Below are 24,146 nucleotides of genomic sequence, written 5' to 3'. Positions count from 1 at the left end.
GTTTGGATCTATGTTTATGGAAGGCAGCTTGGCAGGTAGGGCTTAGTGGAGTAGCCTTAGAGGGAACAAAAATCAACTCAAAAGCAGACGGTCATTTTTATGTTGTTCATTAACTGAGTTAGTTTACTGAAATTGTTGTACCTAAAGTGAACAGCGGTGAACACTGTCCTCCTATTCCTTACAAAAACTATTCTCGTTTTGAAGCAGAAAAAGTAGTGCATTTAGGACCTGAGGCACTCAGCTATTGGACTCGGTGGGAAACCCTTCATGGTGAAACACTGACTACTTCAGCAGCATTTTCCTCTCTCTTTTGTCCATGACACTTTGGCTGCATGAGTTTGTTTCTTTGCTTTAACTGTGGAAGAAAAGGAATAATTCTCTGCAAACAATCTTGTAGAGCTAGTCCAGGACTCCACCCCAACTTTCAAGGTCCCTGCTTGTTTGTCTCAACTCACCTGTTATCTCTTTCCTGTTCGAAGAGAATCTAAAGGTAACCCAGATCTCTTCCTTACAATCCCTGGCTTACCACCACGGGGCACTGCTAAGCAAGAAAAAAGAAAGGAAGAAAGAGGCTAGCATCCATGTATTAATCTCAAATTCCTGCCAGGCCACAAAAGCAATATTGAGGTCTGGCACTCTTGTGAGTCAGTGCAGAACACTGAAAGCCCTCAGAGGAAGCTGAGGCACATCTTGGACTGCTGAAAACCTTCCACCAGCCAAGCTGGGACCAGAATTTCACTCTCTGTCCCCAGGCTGGCTGCAGGTGCTTATCTGAGCACAGTGCCATCTCCTCTGAAAATGCCTCCAGTTGGGCAATCCAGAATTTCCTGTAGTTACATTAATGAGAAATCAGGACCTCGAGGTGCAAAATGTATCCAGAGACTGACAAGAGCAGCAGTTAACTATGGCTATGCTGGGCAAGAGAGTATGTTGCAGTCAGAGTCTGAACAGAATCCTCTGTGTTGAACAAGGGAAGTGGGCTTCAGTTTATCTTCTGCTGTCCCTCATCCTTGCCTCAGATGGCCTGTGCTTTGAGAACAAATGAGACTGTGTCATGAATGTTCCTGGAGACTCTTTTCTCCCTTGCTGCAGAAATATAAATGTGGTGGGATAGCCATGTTGCTAAATCAGCTGAATGCAGGTCTGGAGAAATGGATTACAACCCTCTGCATCTGAGCTAATCATGTGTAAAATGGCTAAAAATCCCACTACGCCTCACATCAGTATTTGAGAAACCAGGCAATGAACATTGGAAAAAAAATTCTTAAATTCTGGTGACAACAGTAAAAAAATTGAGGAGTAAATTGATAGTTCGTTTTCAGTGCAGGGCTTGGATTCTGCAAAATGAATAAGGCACAGAACCACATGATAAATGATGAGGACAAAAAGCTATGTGGGGTGATTTTCCAGGCAGCAGGAACTGTTCATCTGGAAGCAGAGGTTTTGTGAAATAAAACAAGTTGTGATGAAGTTAAAAAATGCAGTTACTTTTGGGCAGCAAATGAAACAACATAAACACTTTAAAACTGGTACTTCTTAGCTGTTGAGGGTCTGACTTTGCACTCATGGTCAAGCTGTTTAACTTAGACTATTTGGGTATAATATAATGGCATATTGTACCATATCAAGCAGCTTTACATTGTGTATTTTTGTACAACTGCTGCGTTATGGACACAAACACACATTAAACTACATTGTGTAAGGAACTATATGCATTTCTTTAGTATACTTATCTTTCGCATACAGTGTAAAAATGTATTCAAATGCATCTGCTTATCTATTTGTAAGTCAAGAATAATTGTTAGTGCTTATCTAGCTTCCATAGGTGTTGTATGTTGCATCAATATTTTTATGTCAATGGAAAATTTCCACCCTCTCCTTTTCGTGGGCTTCAATAATTTCCCTCTGTGAAATATATGAAAAGAGATGTTTTCATACAGAGAGGCATTCGCTTGAATAGATCTTGCTTGTTTTTCCTTGTATAACATAATCTTATTTTCAGTGTATTATGCTGCATCTTGTTTTGATGCCTCAGAGATGTTTTCAACAAATTTTCCCATTTAATGAGTTGGTCCAGTTCTCTTGGTTTTACCTGCAATGGGGAAAAAAATGTCTGTGGTAGAAAATATGTTCATAGACATCTTTGAATGGAAGTTTATTATGTTTAGCAAAAAGCACAAGAAAGCTAGTTGTCTTGAAAAAAACGTATGGGCTGATAATGATTAACTTTAGCAGTGTCTACAGACACCAACAGAGAGTTCACTAATAGTTGTTACAGGAAGAAAACCATCTCCCTTCTTCCCATTGGCAAAATCAAGTTTGCTGCAGGAGGTGAGGAATGAGTCTTAGAGGGAAGCCAGATGGTATGTTCTTGAACAACTAAATTGTCCATCTCAATTGACACATCAATGGGTCATCAGTGCCTCCAGTCCTAGAAGCTACAAGTGCAACAAAAATCACTAATGTGCTATTCTTTCAGAAGCAACAGTTTAATTTAAGAAATGGTGGTTTAACTAAAGATGACTTTAAAGCAAGAACAAGAATCCAAACCACCCTATAAACTTGCTGTTATAACTTAAAAAACCCCAAACCCTACTGCTTTTTTTCCTGATTCTTTCATATTTGTGAGAAGTTGACCCAAAAATAGTCTAGGTGGATTCCTCGTGTGAAGACTCAGATTTCCCAGAACTGGATAATCTTTTGCCTTTTTACACAGGGAAAACAATTTATCCTACTACAGATTTGGGAAGAAAAGATTAATGTTCCCTAAAATAAGGTCATTCTCCTCCACAGCTTAGTGGAGACACACCATGTTAATATCCATGACTTAATATGTCTTTTTGATCTGTTGCACTGTTATGCTCTTCATTTTACAGAGTGGAGACCTACCATATCATAAAGAAATGAAGGTCTCAGTAGTCAAGAATTTGTCATTCATTTCATAAGACGCCTTCTAGAGAGGACAAAGATAACATTGTAGAGACCTTTCTGCCCACAGGCACTACCAAGATTCACAAAAGAGAATGAATGTTTTAAAACAGCTGTTGATTGATATAAGAGCATCTGCTTGACAAGAAGCTCCCTGGGCAAAGCTAAACCTCCTTCCCTTAGGGGTTTAAGGTTGGGTTTCTTCCTTCTCATGGTCTGTTCTCCTGGAAGAGCACAGCCTACTTCCAAAAGGTGCTGTAGGCTGAGGTGAAACTAATGAGAATAGTAAAACTTCCATGATGATTCTTATTAGAAAATTGAGTAATTTTGATGTGAAAGTGTTCTCCGGGAGAAATAACTGCTCTACCAAAGAAATCTTGGCTTTTTTCCCCCTCTTTCAACACGGGATGCTTTGGAAGTGAAAAATATATTTTTCTGACACTAGAGACATGGAAGCACTACAGCATTGTGTTTTACTGCAATCAACTGCTGTGAAGCCTTTTATGCACATTAATTTTCAGTGTAATTTACAGGCAGAGTCTTCCTGCTAGGCCCAGTGGGAATTTGATCCTTGTAGTAAACAGAGACAGACTCTTCTCCCCTGGGCCCATCTGCTCCACCACACTTTCTGCTACCTATTCCCATTCTTTCAAAAGAGAGCATGATGGTGTATTGACACCTAAAGCAGGAGTCCTGGGCTTTATTCTCAAGACTGTTACAAGCTCCCTCTATCAAACTCATTTAATGTCTGTGCCTCGAGATTTCTCTATTTGGTCAGTAAACGGAGATAAAATTGGTCTGTCAAGTTAGGGTGAAGGGAGTTTAAATTCACATTTTTTTCCCAAATCAAAGGGTGGAATAACTGACTCCATTAGCAGATGACACAAATGCGGCCTGGATTAAATCACTGCAATGCCTGTCGTTATTAACCATCCTCTGTTTTTTTTTTTTATGGGCTTCCTGCTGAAAGACCAAACCAGCAGATTTGCAGTGAAGATAAAGTTGGCCCTCCATCTTATTCAGGATTACCCTGGCAAGCAGGAGCGTGTCAGGGAGAGAAAGAGAATCTTCCATAAAGAGTTTGCTTGGCATGGTGAATGCCCACCTGTCTGCACTGCAAAAGAGGGGAGGAGGGAGAATAGTTCACCTGACCTTTCCCTGTGATTAAAATGCTTATCTGATGAAGTCAGAGGAACAAATTGAACTGCCTCTTTTGACCCTCTTATTTTTCCAGGAATAAACCAGCACCACATGGAGATAGTTTCTGAAGAGGCTAGGGAAAAGCAGTGCTGCTGCTGCTGTGATTTTTCTGGCCTCCTCTTTGGGAAAATCTGTGTTTGACTGGCCTGTTGCCCCATGTTAGAGTTCTGCAAGTAGAGGAGAGAGCTCTGTTTTTCTTTGACAATCTCTCTTCCAATTGGGCTTAGGTCATTCGATCTCCTCATAATGCACAGGGATTTCAAGGGGACAGCTGGAAGCAGAGATGCATTGAAGCAACCTTCTCTCTGAGATGAAAATCATGCTTATTAGCAGTTTGTTTCAAAAGCTCCAGCAGCAGTGGCTGTATCTCACTGACAGCAAACTCTGGAGGATTTTGTCTAAAAGGTAGTTGTCTGAGTGGCTGGCTGATCAAACAGATGGAAATCTCCCTAGCTGAGTTCGTTCCCCTGCTATGTCTAACAAAGTCTGTGGAACACTCTTACATCAACAGGTCTCCTTGAGAACATGCTTAAATAAAATAGGGCACAACAACTACTTTTTGGTGGTCTTTCCATGCTGGCAATGGTTGCAGACATTGAAGGCAGACTCTGACACAGACCAGATTTCTTACTGGGTATTCACTAAAGAATTCACCTTCCTCTCAGAGATCAGTCCACTGTGACATCAAGACTTCATATGCCCAAATCTCAGCAAGACATGTGTGAATCTATGACCTCAGAAGTCCCTCCTCATCGCTCTGCTATTGGAATACATAGTTTATACTATAGGTCCTCTCCTTTCACACTATTCATATGCCATCACATGTTCAGCCTGTTTCTGCACAGGAGTATCTCAGGAGAGACAGCTCACAGAGTTTGGTTTGGTGAAGTCCACAGGACCTCTCAGTAAAATGAAGATAAACAGTGTGTAAACTGTAGAGGATGGCACATCAGGGGCACCATGCTCCTCCCTTCCTTGGTCAGGGTGTGCTGGATCACAGCTGCCCCTCGCACGCCTGTGGGCTCAGCAAGTGCTGAGGTTTGCTCTACTGCAGAAGCTCCACCACCTTGCTGCACAGAGAAAGGCGCCAGTAGGAGTAAGAGCTCTCATTCATCTCTCACTTTGCAATGTCTCTAATGCTCATTAGCCTGGATCTCAGCTCAGGAGACTCAGACAGGACAAAGAGCTTGTATTTTTAAATTTAACTCCTGTCACGTTTTCCTGGAGCACAAACACCATAGTGAGCTCATTCACTGAACTAATAAAATGCGTTTTAGCTTCACTGATCAGCACTTGGTTTGCATGGGCTTCTGAGCTACTAAACTGAAGTAACAAGGGCTGAATAAAACCCCAATCTTGTCTTCCTTTAACCTGGTGGCTTTGGCTTGCTGCTGCGTTTTTCACAGACTGTAGACTAAAGATAATAAAAAGCTTTGTTACCTTCTGGATGGAAAATGACATAACCCTGTCATACCTTTAAAAAACTTGGCAGCCTTTTTACAGAATCGAAGGCTTTGCTTTTAAGAGATTGCTGTTTAAATCTAGACAGATGGGTCTCAGCAATGCAGTTAGACAGATGTTCTGCTTTACATTACCAGTAATAATACTTTGAATCATTAGAATTTTGAAACAGAGTTTGCTATTCATTATAGATGCCAAGTTTCGTTTGTTATTTGATTTTTTACTTAGACTGGATGGGAAAAATAGGCTCATCATTTTCACTTTAAGGTTCTATCGCTTAAGAAAATAAGCTGTGCCTAATAATAGTTATTAGCAGTTTGTCTCCTCTACCCATACCTCAATCATCATTATTAAGTGTTGATTGATTAAAGGCATTTTCATTGCTGTTCCAGAAAGCCCTTTTGAAAGTGGAGTAGATTGACACATAAGGACACTTACCTTGGCAAGAGAAAGGACTGGTGTTTTTCTAAACCAGAATGTAGCTTATGGTGATCCTTTTCATCAGCCTGTACAAGTCAATGTCAGACTAATGTGTAGCAAATAGGAGTGTTAGGACTGGAATATAGAGAGAAGCCCAGAATGTACAAAGCATTATCTCAGACAAGTGCCAGGGCAGACTCATAGTAGACATAAGGACTCTTGTGGCTTTGTTGTGCTGCGCCTGAGAGTGAACTTCAGAGAGGAAGTGAGGATAGCAGCATCTTCATTATGGCTATTTATTGCCAACTGCACATACTCACATTTTCTATAATAATCAAAATCTGTGGTTTTATTAAAAAGCAGGTACACCTGGAAATTTTCCAATGATCTTCCAAACTCCCTTGTACTTTGAGAAATGCCATTGCTTGAAAAAAACTTTATTAATTCCCACATGCATTGCTTCTTTGAAAGACAGAGTGTTCTCTGGACTGACATCCATAAAATCTCACCAAGAAAGACAGTACCGTGTTTTATGCTGCTCTTTCATTGTTAGTTGAGGAAAAGAAAACTACAGCTGAATGGAAAAACAGATCCCTCCCTATTAAGTTTGGGTAGGAGTTGCGTTAAGCAGCTGTAACAGAGAGACACTTGAATGAAACATTAATATTTTATAATAGTTCAGTAACAGCTAAAGTAATAAAAAATATAGGAATAAATCCAAGAAACAGCAATAAACAGTAGGTACTAAGATGCATAGCATATAAAGATCATTGTGCAAGAATGGCTGATGCCTTATAGAAACTTATTAAGAGGGTGTGAAAAACGCTAGGATAATTTTGACATTAAAATAAAAGTAGATTGAAAGGAGGAAAAAAGTGAATGATATGACATTAAATCTAGTCAAAATCTTTAGATGTCATAGGTAACTTATTGTGAAATAAGAGATGAAACCTGAGAGAATTTATCTGCAGTAGAAATTACAGAAAGAACATCAGAAGTATTCAAAGGAAAGTCTAAAAGCCTTTTGCAGATTATCACGTTTTGATTTATCTGTAAGTTTCCTCATTCTTTTAACACTTCCAATTTGACAGAAGCATTTTAAGGTTATATAATAATGTGTTTTACCATCAGTTCTGCATAATAAGGTAATTGCGCTATTAGAAATGCATTAGTGAGAGGAGCAAGTGACACAAAGGAACTCTGTATCAGGAGGAACTTCTATACAAGGACCATCTTCTCTTTGAGAACATAGAGAGGACTCTGGCAAAAGAAAGAAAAGAAAGAAAATAGCAATTTGCAAACAGGATCCAAGGCATTGCAGCTTATCAGAGCATAATCCCTGCAGACACATAGATGTGAATACATTTTATTAGTGTGGCACACTGATGGTGTGGTACAGACGTGATGAAAACTTACTCTGAAGTGAAACACCTTGGAGTCTTGGTGACAAAACAGGTAAGACATCCTTAGGAAAAGGATCAGGTCATGGTCTTTGTGCCGCTTAATTACTATAAGGATGAATTAAATGACCACCTCCCTTGTCTTTGGACACAGGATGAATTGTTTCATATATAGGGCTAGGACCCACTGGTAGTGAGTACCCCTTTCTTCTCTCAGTCTGGCATTACGATTCCTTGCAGGGGACAGGTCTTTCCTGTTGCACTTACTCCTGTGAAGCTGGGAGGAGAAGTCTTATCTCAAAGAAGGAAATCTTTGAGCCCCCTACAAATAAATGGAGATAAGTAAGTGTGAGATAGGGAGCTGTAACACTTCTGTGCAGATAGTCTTTCTGCTTCATTTTATTGGAATAGCTATGTAGCTCTTCCACCTATCCTCTCAGGCATTGACTAAGTGAATTTTCCACCACAGGGTGATATTTCCCACCAGGAAAGTAAGGGACAATGAATCTGATCTTCTTGACGAGGGATGCAGTTGGGCAGGTGTTAATTAATAATTGTGAATAAATCTGTGATCCTGTGATGAAAGGTGTTATGTTAGTGCAATTTATTGGATTAAATATAGTAAGATTCCTTGGCACAGATGATTACCACCATGTTATTCACCAAGTTATTTTGGCTAGCACTCAGCTCAAGCCAAGCTGTTACATCTCAACACCTTCAGTGTTTTGAAGGCATCCAGAGATAAGTTTGTAATTTACCCATCTCTCCCCCAAAGCAGTTAATTCCCACAGGATGTAGCATATCTCCCTTGAAAACAACCCCTGAAGCCTGAGGAATAGGAGCAAAGCCTTGTACAATAGCATGTTAGAAGATGGTTTTGCGGCACTACTTCTACCCAGTCGCCTGAACGAGATGCCAGCCATTGTGAAGGGTATGTCATTATTACACTCAGTGCTGACCTGATGTGTTATTGAAAAAATATTGCAGGTTATCACACCCAAGTGCAAACAAGGGTAAGAAAAAACATACCTTCAGGTCACTGCAGGGTGTGAAAAAAGCCCCCCACTTGCTTGCAGCAGTCCAGAGAGAGGGAACTAGTTTTATGAGTACTTGCTGTATTCCATGGTATGAAACAACTGCTGCTTTGGGCTGATGCATAGAACCTGGTTTGGTGTTAAGCATCAGCAGGAATGAAAACGGCTGATGTTTAGGTAAATGGGTTGCTAGCATGCCTCACAGGGGCATGCAGGAGCCAGCAAGAGGGATTCATCTCTAATGACTGGGAAGAGGAGCAAGAACTTGTTGGACCACGTGTCTTGTTCTGGCAGACCCTTTGGCTGCCCTGTGTACAGTTTGAGGGCTATGTGATCTCACACAGCTGTGAGCGCCTTTCTTGCAGGATTAAAGAGGTCACTTAGGACACTACCCAAGCAGAAAGGTTCTCCTCGCTGTGTCTTTAAATATCCCCTTTCCCTTCCATGTCTCCTTTGAGTTTCCTGTCTTGCTCAGACCTATCTGACTTCTGAGGAGGAGTTATCCAGAAATGTACTTACTGTTTTCCACAGAAGATGGTGACATCTGTGGTGGTGCTGAGGATGGTTGGATATGGGGGTAGAAGGGGCAAGAGGACCAGAACTTCTCAGGATCCTTCTAAAGCAGGATGATGGCAGTATTGTAACAAACTGCTTCAGTAATAACAAAAATTAGGCTGTAATCACTTTAATTTGAATACTCCCCTAAATATAATTTGAATACTCCCTTATTCTGAGCTTGCCTGGTGAAATTTCAGAGATCCCTGAACCCTTTTTTTTTCCCCCTCAGAAGTAATGATTTTTTTTTTTTTAAAAGTTCCATATATCCAGTACTGTTGATAATAACCTACCAACAAGAACAAATCACGGTTATCTGACTGAATACTGAGTCTGAGGAGGGAAGCACACAGACAAGAAACTCACCAGGGTATTTTTCTCTTTTATTTAAGTGTGAATTTTTAGCTTTTCTTAAATTAGAAAAAGCAATTTATTCTGACAAGGCAGAGAACGTAAGTCACTGAACCTGGCTTCACAGTTATTGTGAAACTGGATAATCAGCTGTGGGAAGGAGATATCCAGCTGGCAAATCCATAATGCCAGTGGTGAGCAGCTGTGTCCAGCAGCCAGGTTTGGTACGCACCTCTGCCTTGCTGGCGGCAGAATATCGGGAGGGGAGTCTCTTATGTAAGCATTAATGCAGTTATTAGCAGCCCAATAGTATCCAGAGGCCTCAGGAGAGACCAAGGACTAATTCTGCTCAGCCCTTATCCTAATCTTATTTCAGCTGGTATTAATTTTGCACCAGGATTTCTGTTGAACAGGCTTTGACTGCAGAGTGTGAGAAATCTTACTTGCAGATGCAAGACTCATTACACAGACAGTTAGGCTTCTGACTGCTGCTATTTGTGTGAGCAAGTTTATTAAGGGTAAGAGAAGAAAGAAGGATGCATTTTGAATACGTCAAATCTTGCTTCCCTGTTTAGAAGCCGGCTATTTAAAAACAAGTTAACAAACAAACAAACAAAACCTGGAACTGGACATCCTATTCCTGAGTCTCTTAAAAAAAAAAAAACCAAAGCCCAAGTCTGGAAGTTTGTTATCTCAGTGCAGTGATAGCATTTCTTTAAAAACAGGCTGGTCTTGTTTTTTTTCTAAGCAGTCTTTCAGCTTTGTCAGACTATAACCAAAAATTAATTTAATAGGAGTATTTTTAGAAATCATGTTATCCATTGTCTTGTGGGAGTGACTCCATTAATTTTGCATTTATTATTTCTGTGAGTGGAATAACAACTCTGTATTTCTTCCCTCAAATAAAATATTTATTAGTAAAAAATCGTGCCACACAAATTAATGCTGTTTGATTTCTTTCTGGCTATTCTCCTTTTTTTCAGCATTACCACTTAGACTCACAGCATGCACTTTCAGTGGTTTGTATGTCTCATTTGGAGAAATACTTGCCTTTGGGCAAAAGACATGAAAGCCCAAGAGATACACAAAAGACTGAGTTTATGGGAAGTCTTTGTTTGATACAAGTGATAAAAGGGGAACTGCAGTGATAGCTGCTGTCCTTCAGGTGGGACAAGAAAAATTCCACCTCCCATGGCTCCTAATAGTCAGCAGAAACTATCCCAGGAGATTTCTCTGACAAAATAAGATTACCTGTTACCATAGCTGGGTTGCAATTTTATAATCTTGTCTTGAGTAAATAACAGCTTGTCTTGGTGTATTCACAGGAGCAGGACAAGGAGACAGGAACTCCTTTGCTGCTTATTCATGGTTCAGCAGAATAACCTGAGCTGCCAGTCAGAATGATCTTGGGATTAAGCTGTTGTCCTCCAAACCCAATGTCACTAACTAATCACTTGCTGTAATGCATCAATGATTATGTGCTGGGATATTTTTTCATTCCACGCTTTCTCCATCCTCCTGTGGTCTATCTATTAGATGCTTCAGCCAAGCTAACCAATGCCCAGGTGTTCCAGAGATTAAATCCCAGAAAAAGCTCAGAGAGGAATTATCAGCTAGGAGCTGATTAAATGCATCTGAACTCAGCCCTGTGATACTCCCAATTGGGTGAGAAAGATAGCAGGCTTTGTTGAAATAAGGCTAAGATGAGGGGCTCTGGCCAAAAACTATAGCTATGTTTGATATTTTAGGTAATTTCTTTTTGCTACTCTACCCTTCGTCCAGTTGCAAGCTGTGAAAGGCAGCTACAGGCTGTTGTCAATGCATAACAATTTGACTTTAAATCTAAATCCTTTTAGTGAAATTCTACAAGATGTTAGTGATTTTTTAATCTAACTTGAGCCTAAGGAAGCTTTTTTTCTGCTTTCATTCCACCCATGTACCATGAATGCATCTTCATTATTCTGTGTGCATATTGATGTTGTATGTAACATTTGTAAGTGCTGGCAGGAATGGAAAATATTTAGCAAGAGGAATTTTACTTTCTGTCTTTGCTTATGGTTTGTTCTTGAACCATCAAACATATCTTTCAATAAAAATAACTGATGTGTTTATTTTAACCAGAGCTGGGTAAGTAATTTGCATTAAAAAAATTACTCTATTCATCTTTTTTAGATCAGGCACAAGTTGTGATTTTCTCATTTCTACTTACTGTTAAAAAAAAATAAGGATTATTTTTTATGAATGATTTTGTTGGCAATTAATCCACAAACATTTTGGTATAAGCATTAATTTAAACAATTAATTCTAAGAGATTTCACTGCCTAAATGTCTTTGATGATTTTGAAAATCTCAAGCTAATTATTCAAAATCTGAGCTGTTTCTTTTCATCAGGCAAGTTGCCATCTTGTAAGACAACAGCTTTAGGGTTGTTTCTTCTGTGTTGTCTTACTGTTATAATTTGGAGCTGTACTCTGCAGTATTTTGTACTGTTCAGTGGTGCTACTGAAGTTAGTCGGAAAGATGTTAGAATTTGTAACGGGACTAGGGTTTTATCTACTGTTTCAGCAAACCACCAACCATCCAATTCCCTCACTAGTGTGCTGGAGGAAGGCGAACAATGGGGCACCAACGTAGTCAAAGTTTTAGTGTTAAAATAGAAAGAGTAAATATTCAGGTCAAATATTTGGCAATATCACCCAGCTCTAATTTGCACATTTTAAAGGTTGATCTTTCATGTCCCCTAAAGTTCTTTGTTCGCCTGAGTCTCTAGATAAAGCACATGGAAAGTCAGAGGATATCTTATGTCATCACTATTTGTGTTAATGGCTTAGGAAACCCACAATCCAATCAGTTAAAATAAACAACCCAGTGTAATAGGAGCATAAATCAATGAAGACTTCATTACTGAAACTTTAATGTGTAATCCATCCACCTACAGAGGAAAGAGATACTGAGAGGCAGCAAGACAAAACCAGAGGACAGTCTGATTTAGGCAACCCTGATATTTTAAAAGGTGCTGAGAAGAGTAACTCTTCCTGAAGTCAGTAAATTTGGTGGATACTCACCACTCCTGACAGCCTGCCCCTGACTATTAAGTTCCTATGCTAAAATATGCCAAGAAATTCTTGGGGAGAGATCTCTGATCACTCTTTGTTGGCTCTGAAGTTATTGGGAGTCTTGAGACAGCTCAGAACTGTGGACTAATGAACAAAGACATGGATTAATAAGATTAAAATATGACTGAAACTCTACATTTTACCTAGAAATAGCAGTTTTCAGAACTACTCTGACCTTGCTGCAGACTTTCTGCTCTGTGTGGCCCCTTGAGCCAGTAACATGAATTTGGACTCTTTCTCTAGGATGACGGTGGCAATACTTACTGAACCAAGGTACTGGATTTCATTAAAGCCATATATTCTGTTTGTCTTGTCTCTGAAAGAAGCAGTAATCCTATCATACTGAGACTTTTGATTTCAACACAGTTCATAAAAGGGCTGAACTTTTATGTTCAGTGCAGACATCTCTGCTTGTTGAGTTAATGTAGTAACGGATAGAAACAGCAGGCTCTCGCTCTGAGCGTGGGCCCACTCTGAGAAGAGGATGAGACACGCACTTTTCCTGTGGATTTTAGTTAACAACAAAAGCAAGGTGAGTCTTTAGAAAGCCGGCAGTGCTCACAGACCCACCTCTGTTGAGCCCTCCATTTCAGAACTTATTATCTGCCTGTTTGCTCCAACCTCTTATCCTTGCCTGATTCCTCTTTCTTCCTTCCTCTTCCCCTGACCACATCTTGTTCTTTTGTCTCATTCCCTTTCTGATACTTTTGTCCCTGTTGCTCACTTATGCCAGTGTGAAATGTGCGTTCAGCACTTAAAGTCTGGCAGCACTGGTAATCGACCAATGATTATGATGGGAATTCTGTTTTTCAGACATTTGGAATTTAGTTTTATCAATAATTACAATAAAGAGAGAAGTCTAAGAATACATAATGTTAAGGATACAGAAGTTAGGAAACATCAGCATTAACGTAGATATTGCATACAAAAGATGGCATGTATAATTTGCCAGTGCAGAAGGAAGTTTGGTTGAAGGCAGCTGCCAAGGATCCTATGGGATTTCTTTGACACAGGTGGAAATGCAGCTCTCCAGACTGACAGTAACCTGCCCCAGCTGAGAAGACTGATCATTTTCCTGCTTCACTCCCCAGTCTCACTCAATGTATACCCTCCCCAGCTATAACAAAGGAGGAAGGGGTATGATACACAGCTTAATAATCACCTACACAATCCTCAGCACCATGCCAGCTGTTGCTGTGACTTTAGCATCGATTCACTGGGGAAGAAAAGTAGTTCATTTGCACTAAAACTCATTATTACAGATCCAAAATGGATTTCCCTAATATTCTTTCCAGAGCTTCTTTTTGCTAGTTGTTACTACACAATTCGTTGCCTTGTATATTCAGTTGCATAATCTTAAATATGTCAGAGAAGGGTTGAATTGATTTGGCTAGAAAAATGATCCCACATACACAGAAGGTATTCTATTTTGTTAAGTTCCTGAATCACTTCAACATTTGGAAATACAGGAGCCATACATTCGTAAGATATTATTCTATTGTAATAACCTAATGGGAGATAAAGTGATTCCACTATAGTTTATGTGAAATACCTGAGGTTCTTCGGGATCAGGACTACATCAATACAAGTATTCTATTATACTGGAATTTTGTATTGTGTTGTATTGTATCTGTATGGAAGCTGAGAGATCTAGAACTTAACCCAAATCCCTCATACAGCAATACAGACTAGTGATAAATTCTTCAGTCTCAGAAGTGAAATCTGCTTGGAAGAGGATTAAAGAAGGAGTCCAATGTATTACACAGATGGATGGGAGATATCAGGTGTTTCTTTCTCCTCAAGTACAGTAAAACTTATTCCCTCTAGTGCAAAATTTAAAGTGAATACAAAGCAGAATGTGTGATGCCAAGGTGTGGTGCTTACTTGTTCTCAATTAAAAACAAATTTAGGGCATCTTTCTGCTCCCAAATTCCAGGCTTCAATGTCATTATGGCTGCAAAGCTGCAAAGACAAGGGAACTCTCTTGTAAGTGAGATTAATATAATTTAAAAATATTATTCTTTGACTGCCAGAAATAAGGGATGCTCTCATGGAATACCACCCCACATTTAACATTTCTGTGTGATCCATAATTTCTACAACATTGATGTAGCCACAGAAGAGCTAAAAAGAAGTATGTGATTTAGAATTTAGATGTGAACTCTACAGAAATGCTTCTGTGTATTAAATATTGTGTGGTATGATCAGTATGTCTGTTCAGATGCTTTTAAAATGTGTTATCAATATGATTCCACATATGATTCACATTTTGTGCCAGATGGCATAAAAATTATCCAGTATCCAAACAAGGATCTCAGTGCCTCTGCACTGCATGATGCACTGCAGCCCTGTGTGACATGAAGTTCACTGTTCTGAAATGATCCCTAAATTTGGTGTGTTTGCATTTCAGAGCTCCTCTGACAAGGAAGTCATCTTGAATATTCTCAGTGTCCTCACTGATCTGCTTTCTCTGGGTAAGGAAACAAAGCTCTGGAGCAAAGCCTGTGGGCTAGGGGCAGAAAGGGGGTCCTCATATAGGTCAGGAATTTCATACCTGCATAAACCTGGCCAGGTATTTGCAAGCTGACCAAAACATGAGTTGTATGCATAGATCAGCAATCCTTATTGCTGTGTTTGAAAAACTGAGCTTTTTCAGTAATTTAAAGGAAAAAAAATATCCACATAAAGTCTCTTTTATTATTTTTCTTCTTGTTCAAAAGATACTTGTGAGTTTCAAGGTATTTCATAATCCCTGACAGTCAACCATTCGAAATGTTCACCAGAGCCATTGCAGAGAGGGCTGTGAGACAGGGAGAGGAGCTTCACTTCCCAGAGCAGAGGCACTCTCTAATGGAGAGGGTTCAGCACCTCCCAAAAAGCACATCCATCTGCAGGGAAGGCATGTTACTGCAGGTGCCCAAGCCACGTGAAAAAAAATGAGTGAATTGGCAAAAGAACAACAACAACAAAAAATTAAATTTCTCCTCCTTCCTTCTTCAACTAAAAAACATCTTTTGCTAAACAATCCTCAACCCAACCAAGCTGCTATGCTGCAGGGGATGCATCAGTAAGTACTGGAGCCTCCACTCACAAAAGCTCCACTGTAGACAGTGCCTATCCAGCTGGGCCTCTCTTTTGAAGCCCTGCAGTGCTTTTCTCAGCTAGATGGAAGGGTTGCCTACCTGTCTCCTCTCCAGGAGTTGAACGTGCGGATTCCTCCTACCATGGAGATCAAAGCTGCTGCCACAGCCACTCATGGATCACTGTTTGTTGGCACAGTAGGGCTCACAGGATTAATGTGTGGTCTCTTTGGACATCAAGATTTCTTTGAAAGCTGTCTCCAAAGCCTCCCTAGGGTTCCTTTCAATTTGGAAGAAGACCATTGCAGCTTTAGTCTTTTGCTTGTTTAATTTCCAGAACCTAAGAAAAGATCACTGAGCCTTCTGCTCCTTTGAAGTCTGTTGCTGTCTCTGCTTATTCCTCTCTGCTGCATTTCAATGCACGATAAAAAACTTCTGCAGGAAATGCATTTGCAAAGATAATGACTGATGGAGCAGGAAGCAGCAAAGTGCATGGTTTCACCATGCAGCCGTTAGCCGTGTCTCCAGGCTAGAGACACCTGAAAGCCATGCTCAGTTCTACAAATGCCCTTGGGTTTACAGCAACAAAACACTGTGGGAAGGCCATGGGAGCTTTGTGTGTCCCGTATGGGGAACACACGTGGGTTTGTTTTATCTGCAGCTGGGGGCTGGGATCCTTTGAGAAGAATCTCTCCTCTTTTCCCCAGGGAGTGGACGGAGAATTCACTACGTGATCAGCAAAGGGGGCACTGAAGCACTGCTGCAGGCTCTTGCCATTGCTGCCCGGACTGAGCCTCCTGACTACTGCATCCTCCTGCCCCTGCTTCGCCTGCTGGCCAGGGTTGGCCAACGAGGTACTACTGAGTGGTGAGGGATGGCTTGGATGGGGGGCTCAAAACTAACAGCTCCAGCAATAATCAGCACTGGGATGTGCCTGGTTGATAGCTGTAAGTTTGGTTTTGGGGTGTGCTCCTTGTCTGCTGTTCTGCCAGGTAGATATTCTTCAACAAGACAGGGAGAGTTGCTTCTTACACAGGTTTCATCTGTGTTCTGCCTTGGGTTGTCTGCATGGCTAAAAGCCTCACCAGCAGAAATTTTATTTTGTTTTCCCTTAATTTTGTTGGCCCAGACTGTGGCAGAGTGGCAGATCTTGACATACAAGGGGGTATCCTGAGGCATGGAAGCACCAGGGCTGCAGAGAGAGCCACCAGGAGCTGGCCGCTCTTGAGCGAGACAGTGATGAGGTGTGGGCACTGCCAGAGCCACCACAGCCACCCGTACACCTATACAAAGCAGCCTAAGGCATGCTAGTGACCAGGAGCACTGTGGAGAGTGCTCCATGGCAGTTCATACAGACGGGAGCACAGTAAGGGCTTCATCACCCTAACAGCTCAAAAGGTCAGTGCAGTCATCATGCTCTCAGAAGGAGCTTAGCTATGGTATAACCCCAGCAGAAAGCCCCACAAAACAGAGCTCCCACAAAAACATGCAGCAATCCAGGTCTCAGGCTGCAGTGAGTGTCAGAGCCTTCTACTAGTAACTGCTGGCAGTATTGAGAGCAGCTGTGTGAGGTGTGACCAAGGAGACAATCTGCTCAGCCTAGTGGCAGAACTATGCGAGGAAGAAGAAAGATTAAGGAGCATTAGAGAGTCTGAGAAAGACAGAGGGTGGTGGAATCATGCTCTCTCCCCCCTGAGCCAAACCCAGGAATAAGTAGCAGAAAAAACACAAGAGCAAGGGGATCTTGTATTCTCCAGCTAACAGGCAGAAGGCAGTATCTTAGAGGAAAGGAGTAAATATGCTTAGGGTGGCAGGTGAATTCCTTGCTTACCTTAAATTCCCAGGTGACTCCATACAACAGCAACAAGGATCTGGATGTGGAAGGTCAGTCAACTGATAATGTGGATGATGATCTGTCTACGCCAGAGGGGTTGCCAAAGTCTGTAAGGCCTACACCCCTGTATCAAGACCATCACGAGGAAGAAATGATAGGTTATTTTTGCAGTTGACTCCCCTTTGATTAGAACAGAGGGTCCAGTATGCCAAACAAACCTCCTCCAACACAAACCATTCTATGATTTGTATATGGTGACTCTAGGTAAATCCCAGGTTTTCCTGTTTTAATTCAGAATAATGCTGATCTAACTCATTGATACATTTAAGTACTTTTGTTATGATATCTTGAGTTATAAGATTTGCTGTAGATATATTTATCAGCACTGCTGCAGAGACTTGTTCTTTGTGATAGTTTGATTCTTATTTGCTTTTCACAGATAGGAAGTTTGGGCTGAAAGTGCAGAAAGCAGAAGCAATTGATATAATACTCAGCTTGGCAAGAAGAAATCTGGGCCACCGCCTGTACCTCACCCACTGCCTCTGGGTCCTGCGTGTTTGTGCTTCTAATGGTAAGTGCTCGGATTTTCCTCTTTTTCTGTGTGAGAAACACCAGAGTTCTTTTTTATTCATTTCATCACCAACAAACATCATTCCTGATTAAGCTTAGTGCCTGCATGGGCTATTAATACACAGAATCCAGCACAAAAGCCAGAACAACCATAGAAAGAGGTACTCCCCAAGAGGCTTATACAGAGCCTTTACAGTGTATGTAATCTGCAGACTATGAAAACAAACCTGCTGTAGTGAAAAATATTCATGGCAATGATTTCCTATTCTAGAATATAGACAGCCAGATCTTTTTGCTCTGAGTCTTAGGTACCTTAAGTCTCTGTGCAGTTCCCATTACCATAACAGCCAAATGTCTCACTATTGTTGATCATATTGATCATCAGAGCAGCTCCACTGAGGAGGAAAATACACATGAAGAAACAGAAGGAGACAGAAACCAGTTATTTATTCAAGGTCCCTCAGGATGTATATATTAGAACCTGGTCTTCTGTCTAGTATCTTCCCCTCACCCCCACCTTGCACTCTCCCAGGTTTTCTCACTTGGCAATCCCTTCATATTAAATGATTCAAGCAACGGGATTTCCAGTATTCTCTCCCAGGATCATTACAGATACATACAGGCTTTTCCTGCTACAGAGCACTGAAATTGTCAGCACAAATTCTCCTTTGCTCACTCTAACCCTTTCCTCTCCTTCCCCACACCCCTCACCCAACAGATAACTCTTGACAGTAGTCCTGTCTGCAGTCTGCTATGTGCATCCTAAGATTTAGTACTCCTGGCACCTAGCCTTGCAGGTCTTTTTTATCTGTACAGGAGCTAGCTTCATGCAATGGGCTTTCTCAGGCAAGCAGCCAAGCCTCAACATTCTACCCCTCTCCCTATGATAAGCAGTATTTGAAAGGCTGTGTGTGACTGAAAATACAGCCAAGGCCAAAAGCAGAAACGTGTCTTTATTTGTGTTTCACAGCTGCGTAGTGACCCTGCACTGCCTCCCACCCAAAATGATGATCTACGCCCTTCCTTGCTCCCTGCTTCAGTGCACGTGCATCCCAATGCAGCTGCAGTTTTTGCAGAGGTTTTAGGATGCACACTGCCACCTGGCCTCCTTTCTTTTAATGTCAGACCCCAGAACTGCCTCTGCTCCTTTGCTGGAGCATCTCTGTTACTGTCCAGGTATCTCCAGCACTGTCCAGATCTGCTTGCCGCTTTCACAACTTTGCCTCAGTGGGCTTTCTCGTCCAGATGGGAAGCAGCAGGTTATGTTAGTTAAAGTCTGGATGTGGTACTAAGCTAGAAGATCGTATGCTTCCAACCTTGAAAATTTTTTTTATGGAGTGGAACTAGAGAAGATCCAGAAGCATATAAAACTCTGAGACCACTTAGGTATGAAACCAGAAAAGTTGAGTCCTTGTCACAATCTCATGCACAGGTTCTTTGCTTTGGGTTGCTTCCTCCACAATCTCTGCTACCAGTGGTGCGTGGCAGTCCACATCCTGCTCTGGGGAAGGATAATTTCAAGCAGCCTTGTCCACTGCACTATCTCTAATGAATTACCAGCTAGCGTAAAAGTAGCTGGCAAGCCTTGCAAAGCTTTCCATCACAGGACAGCTTGGTGGGGACACAGTAGGACTGCAGGAGATGACGGGCCCTCTGGCAGCTCTCTGATGACCACTGGGAGATATTTACAAAACAGCTAAAACCCATCAGTGGGCAGTCAGCTAGCCAGGTCTCCCTCTGGCTGCTGTTGATTATGGATCCTTTCACCCTGTTCACTTGCATTTAATATTTCAGGTTTTATTCATCCCTCTTTTACACAGAAAATCTGTCTTACAGTGGGGAGGCTTGGCTAAGCACTCAGTTTATACATTGGGCATTTTGGGAATTGATAGCAAAATCTGTCTATAAAAGTTCCCAGTACGTTAGCAAGTGAAGGATTAAGGGTAAAATTGTCCTATCTGAAATTAAGCTGCATTCAGAAGCACACCTCCCCCAAACCCCCACTTCCATACTGTGAAATAACAGCACAGAAAGAAAACTGTGTCCTCCTTGCCCCTGTGAAATAAATTGTCTTCATGGAATTGCCTGTAGGAAGTATAGGATGAATTTGAGCCCTGTCATTTTGCTGGGAGATGGACCAATTTAACTATGATTTGTTCTCTGGAGAATATGATATTTACAGGAAAAGGGGCTTTGGGGATCTCAGGGAAGAACTGCAGAACCTGAGATGTGTTTTTGTGTCTGATATTGACTCAGGTTGTGGCCATTGACAGCCTTGTGCTTCTGTTTCTGAGTTCGTAAAATGACCGGTGAAGTCCAGTTAGTAGCCCAGAGAAATCTGCTTACAGCCCTGGGGGCAATTACTCTCTTCCTTGCATTACCTGTAAACACAATGTTGCAGATGACCTACTTCAGATCTGATTGTTTTTCTCTTTTACTGTCTTAGTTACCACAGGTACTACACTTGGCATCAATGGAACTATGGAGCTGCTTTTCAAAGTCATCACTCCCTACAGCAAGAGACACATCAGGACAGTCAGGTAGGCACTAGCCCCAAGGGAACTCATCTTTCCAGGAAAGCAAGAAATAAAATTTTGGTTCCACTTGAAGAGGCAAAGAAATCAGAAATGGATGCATAGTTTCCACTTACTTTAAATCTGCAGGGCTTTTTAAGAGGCAGAAGTAGTTCCCTGAAGGACAAGTTGATGCTGTGATTCATCATATGATACGTGCTGGTGGCCATTTACTTGTAGCGTTCCCTATACAGCGATGATAGGTTGATTGCAAGGTATTGTCTTTCATTTCCCAGTCAGGACTGGATTTTGAGAGGCGTATACTGGCAGCAGACAAACCACTCCTGCCTACTCGTTAGCAAGAACCTCCTGCCACTGCTGGCCTGGGGGAAAGTATAGTGGAATTGTGACAGTGCTGCGTCATCCTCCTTTTGAAGACAGTTATGACCAGGTCATTAAGATATTTTTGAATCATGACAGTTCTTACTGGTATTAATCTGGGTCTGTTTTTAAGCCCATCCTAAATATTTCAAATAGCATTTTTCTGGAGACAGCAAGCCCATTTTATATCTCCATTTTAATGCTGAACATTAGTCCTCAAGTTGTCCATTCTGACTACGTCCTCAGATGCCCTTCAAGGCAAACTTTGTAATATGGAAAACATCCACTGAAGGACATAACATATTTCTGTGACTTGCTCATTACAAACAGGAGGCAGAATTTACTGCTGTGACCTGTGCCCACACAATAACATTTGTTTCAACAAGACAGAACCTGCCAGTTTCCTCCCCTTAGACATTCACTGCCTTGTGGAGCACATAGACTCTACTTGTTCATGCACATCTCAGCAAGGACATGGCATCATTGTGTTAGTTTTGGCTTTTGCATAGACCTTACGTGGATGTGGTTGTTCATGGTTGATGATTACTGGGGAAGTAACTTCACACTAAACATTTTCTGGAGGAGAAAGGTGGATAAACAGACGTGGCACAAAAGTTTCACCACTACTTGCTTAGCTGTGCTTGAAGTGGGGGCCAATGACTCTGGATGAAAGAACCGGTAAACAATGTCCATCCTGCTATTACCATCAAAGACCAATACCAGTTGTCCCAATGTCACCAGTTACACAATACGTTGCATAGGAAGGAATTTGAATCACTTCCATTAACCACAAGTTATGAACCTGCATGTCAACACATGGTACTGCCTGCTAAATGCAGCATTATTCTAGGTCTTCTGCCTGCCTGTCAGGGGCTATAAACAAAACCTGAACAGTTTGCTTTGCTAAATAAGACACTTGAGTGGGCCTAGCAGATGCACCACTTCCTGCAGCCTCCTTATTAATGGAAGCTAACTCACTTTTGTCTGCATTTCTGGCTTTCTAGAATCATGTGAATTACCTGGAACTGCTTCACAACTTCAGTTCTCTCTTACAAAGACATTTGGATATTACCCCACTCAGAGAATATTATCACTAGGTTATTATTCCTAGGACATGTGAGCACCCTCAAAGTTTCCTTTTCAAGTCTCATGTTGTAACTTGATTCTTAAAGACTTGGGGAGCCTGAAGAATTGCTTTGTATATGAAAGGGGTGCACAGGATGAATTAGACCCAAAGTTGGTTTTGACGTGTGAGGCCACCAAAAGTGATTGATGGGCCCATGCCTGTGCTTAATTAAGTATGCAAATTCCACTCAATTCCCTGGTTTTCTTCCTATGGAAGTGTTGGCTGTGTTTAGACTAGTGTTAGTTCTGCTTCTATGATGGCCTCAAAAGTAGGGATCTGTGTGTGATGGGCCTTGGGCCTGTATTGGTTCTCTTCTAAGCAATGGGACTGGCTGCATACAGAGTTTTTGAAACAAATTCTGGGCAAAGCTGTTTTTTTTGTTTGCAGTTTCCTCTGAGGGAATTGGAGATCTTGATAAGTGTAAAACATTTCTAGCCTGGCTTTTTGCCGAGATTCATTTGGAGATGCAGCTAGTGCTGGTGAAGGTTGTTGTAATGTAAGCTATAAAGGAGTCTAGAATACTCACTTCTAAGCAGAAAGAAATAGTCTTCAGAGAAGCACAGTGTTTTTTATTTCAATGACTCAATATTGTCAATGTACAATATTTGGGTTTTTCTTCCTTTTATCTGATATACAAGAATTGTTTTGAACTCTTCTGTGCACAATTTTTACCATTTGGGACACACACAACAGAAAATGCAAACTTAAATTTTCCCTCAATAAAACTCCAGTTTTATTGTTGATAAACCATTTTTGTTTATTGATGAAAAGCTTGGTTTTATTTTCCCTTTGAAAAAAGAGGTATCTTATACATTAATTGCTGTCTACCTGAGCTTCCTCATTGCTAGTTCAATTTCCTCATTTCCTCTTTTTCCTCAAAATGTTTGTGCTCTCTTTAAAGCATATTTGTGTAAGTGTGGAAATAGGATAAAATCTCTCCTGGGACATAGCTCACAGAAAATGGTGATTTGGCTCCTACCTACATTTGGTTTAATGAGCAAGAACCATGAATCAGCTGATGCCTAGTAGCCACTCAGCTGATCTGCCTAGGGCTCAAAGCTGTTTGTTTAATTTAATAACTAGGAGCTGCTGAGAAGGTAAAGGGCTCAGTGAAGACTAGACAATCTGTTTGACACCAGAAGCACAGAAACTGGTTTTGTTTTAAAAAACCCTTGCAACCTATTTAAAGGCACCAGTTTCTCATTATTCATTAGGGACTATTCTTGCTTATAGTCTGTCTGGAAACACTGCTTTTACTGGGGAAAGAGACGTTGCTGATGAGAATTTAGGTCCTGACACCAGTAGTTCAGACTGCAGGGTGGGTTACAGAACTTCTTTCCCAGAATCAGTGAATGCCTGGGACAGCTCTGGTCTGAAAATCCCAGGCATCTTTAGAGTTCATTGTAAAAAAGAGGTATGGAACAGGCTGCCCAGGGAGGTGGTTGATTCACCTTCCCTGGAGGTGTTTAAGGCATGGGTGGATGAGGTGCTGAGGGGCATGGTTTAGTATTTGATAGGAATGGTTGGACTCGATGATCCGATGGGTCTTTTCCAACCTGGTGATTCTATGATTCTGTAGGAAGGAAATGCAGAAATGTCCTTCTACTTTCTGAGGTGCTCTAGTTAAAATTTTGTAGGGTGATTCTGGGGTGAAGATTATGAATGAGTTTTCTGAGATGGAGGAGGAAGAATAAAAGTGGGTATGTATTTTGTTTGGTTCAGCATGTGCTTCTGGTCATCTGACTTTGTTGTGGCTCTTCACAAAGTTGCTGTGGCTATGCTGAAATCTGGAGCCGGGTTATTTTGGTGTAGTTGGTTACAAAACATCTGCTTCTCTTTAGCTATCAGTATCGAACTTGAAGAGAACACTAGTCTGTATCCTGCCTACAGAAAAAAACTCTAATGTCCTCCCAGCAAGCCTCTGATCCTCCCTTTGTATTTGCCCTTGATACCTTGTCTCTTGTTCATAACTATGTGCCACCATGATTTGCCTTGCTGCTGGGAAGGAACAGCTGGCAACTGTGGGGGCTGAGATTACTCTTGTTCTTTGATCAGCTGCCAAGGAATGTAGCATTAAAAATGCACCACTTCTCTTGTGGATACACCCACATTCTCCAGCCTTGGGCAGCAGCAGGACCAAGGTCACTTTAAGAATCTGCCCTGGAGAGTGCACTGTG

The 24,146-nt window shown here is 41.3% G+C and overlaps 1 protein-coding gene across 1 annotated transcript in view; it reads left to right on the top strand.

The window, feature by feature from the left end:
- The window catches only part of AGBL1 (AGBL carboxypeptidase 1), a 278,150-nt gene that overhangs the window by 4,335 nt on the left and 249,669 nt on the right, over positions 1–24,146 (top strand). The window contains exons 2-5 of the mRNA XM_069867250.1: positions 14,876–14,939; positions 16,253–16,399; positions 17,819–17,950; positions 20,396–20,489. Coding sequence (XP_069723351.1) covers positions 14,876–14,939; positions 16,253–16,399; positions 17,819–17,950; positions 20,396–20,489 — 437 coding nt within the window. The remainder of the gene's footprint in view (positions 1–14,875; positions 14,940–16,252; positions 16,400–17,818; positions 17,951–20,395; positions 20,490–24,146) is intronic.

Source organism: Phaenicophaeus curvirostris, chromosome 12 (assembly GCF_032191515.1).
Source record: "Phaenicophaeus curvirostris isolate KB17595 chromosome 12, BPBGC_Pcur_1.0, whole genome shotgun sequence".
NCBI lineage: Eukaryota > Metazoa > Chordata > Aves > Cuculiformes > Cuculidae > Phaenicophaeus > Phaenicophaeus curvirostris.
Note: the sequence above shows the minus strand (reverse complement) of the source record. Positions and strands in the feature narration are given on the sequence as shown.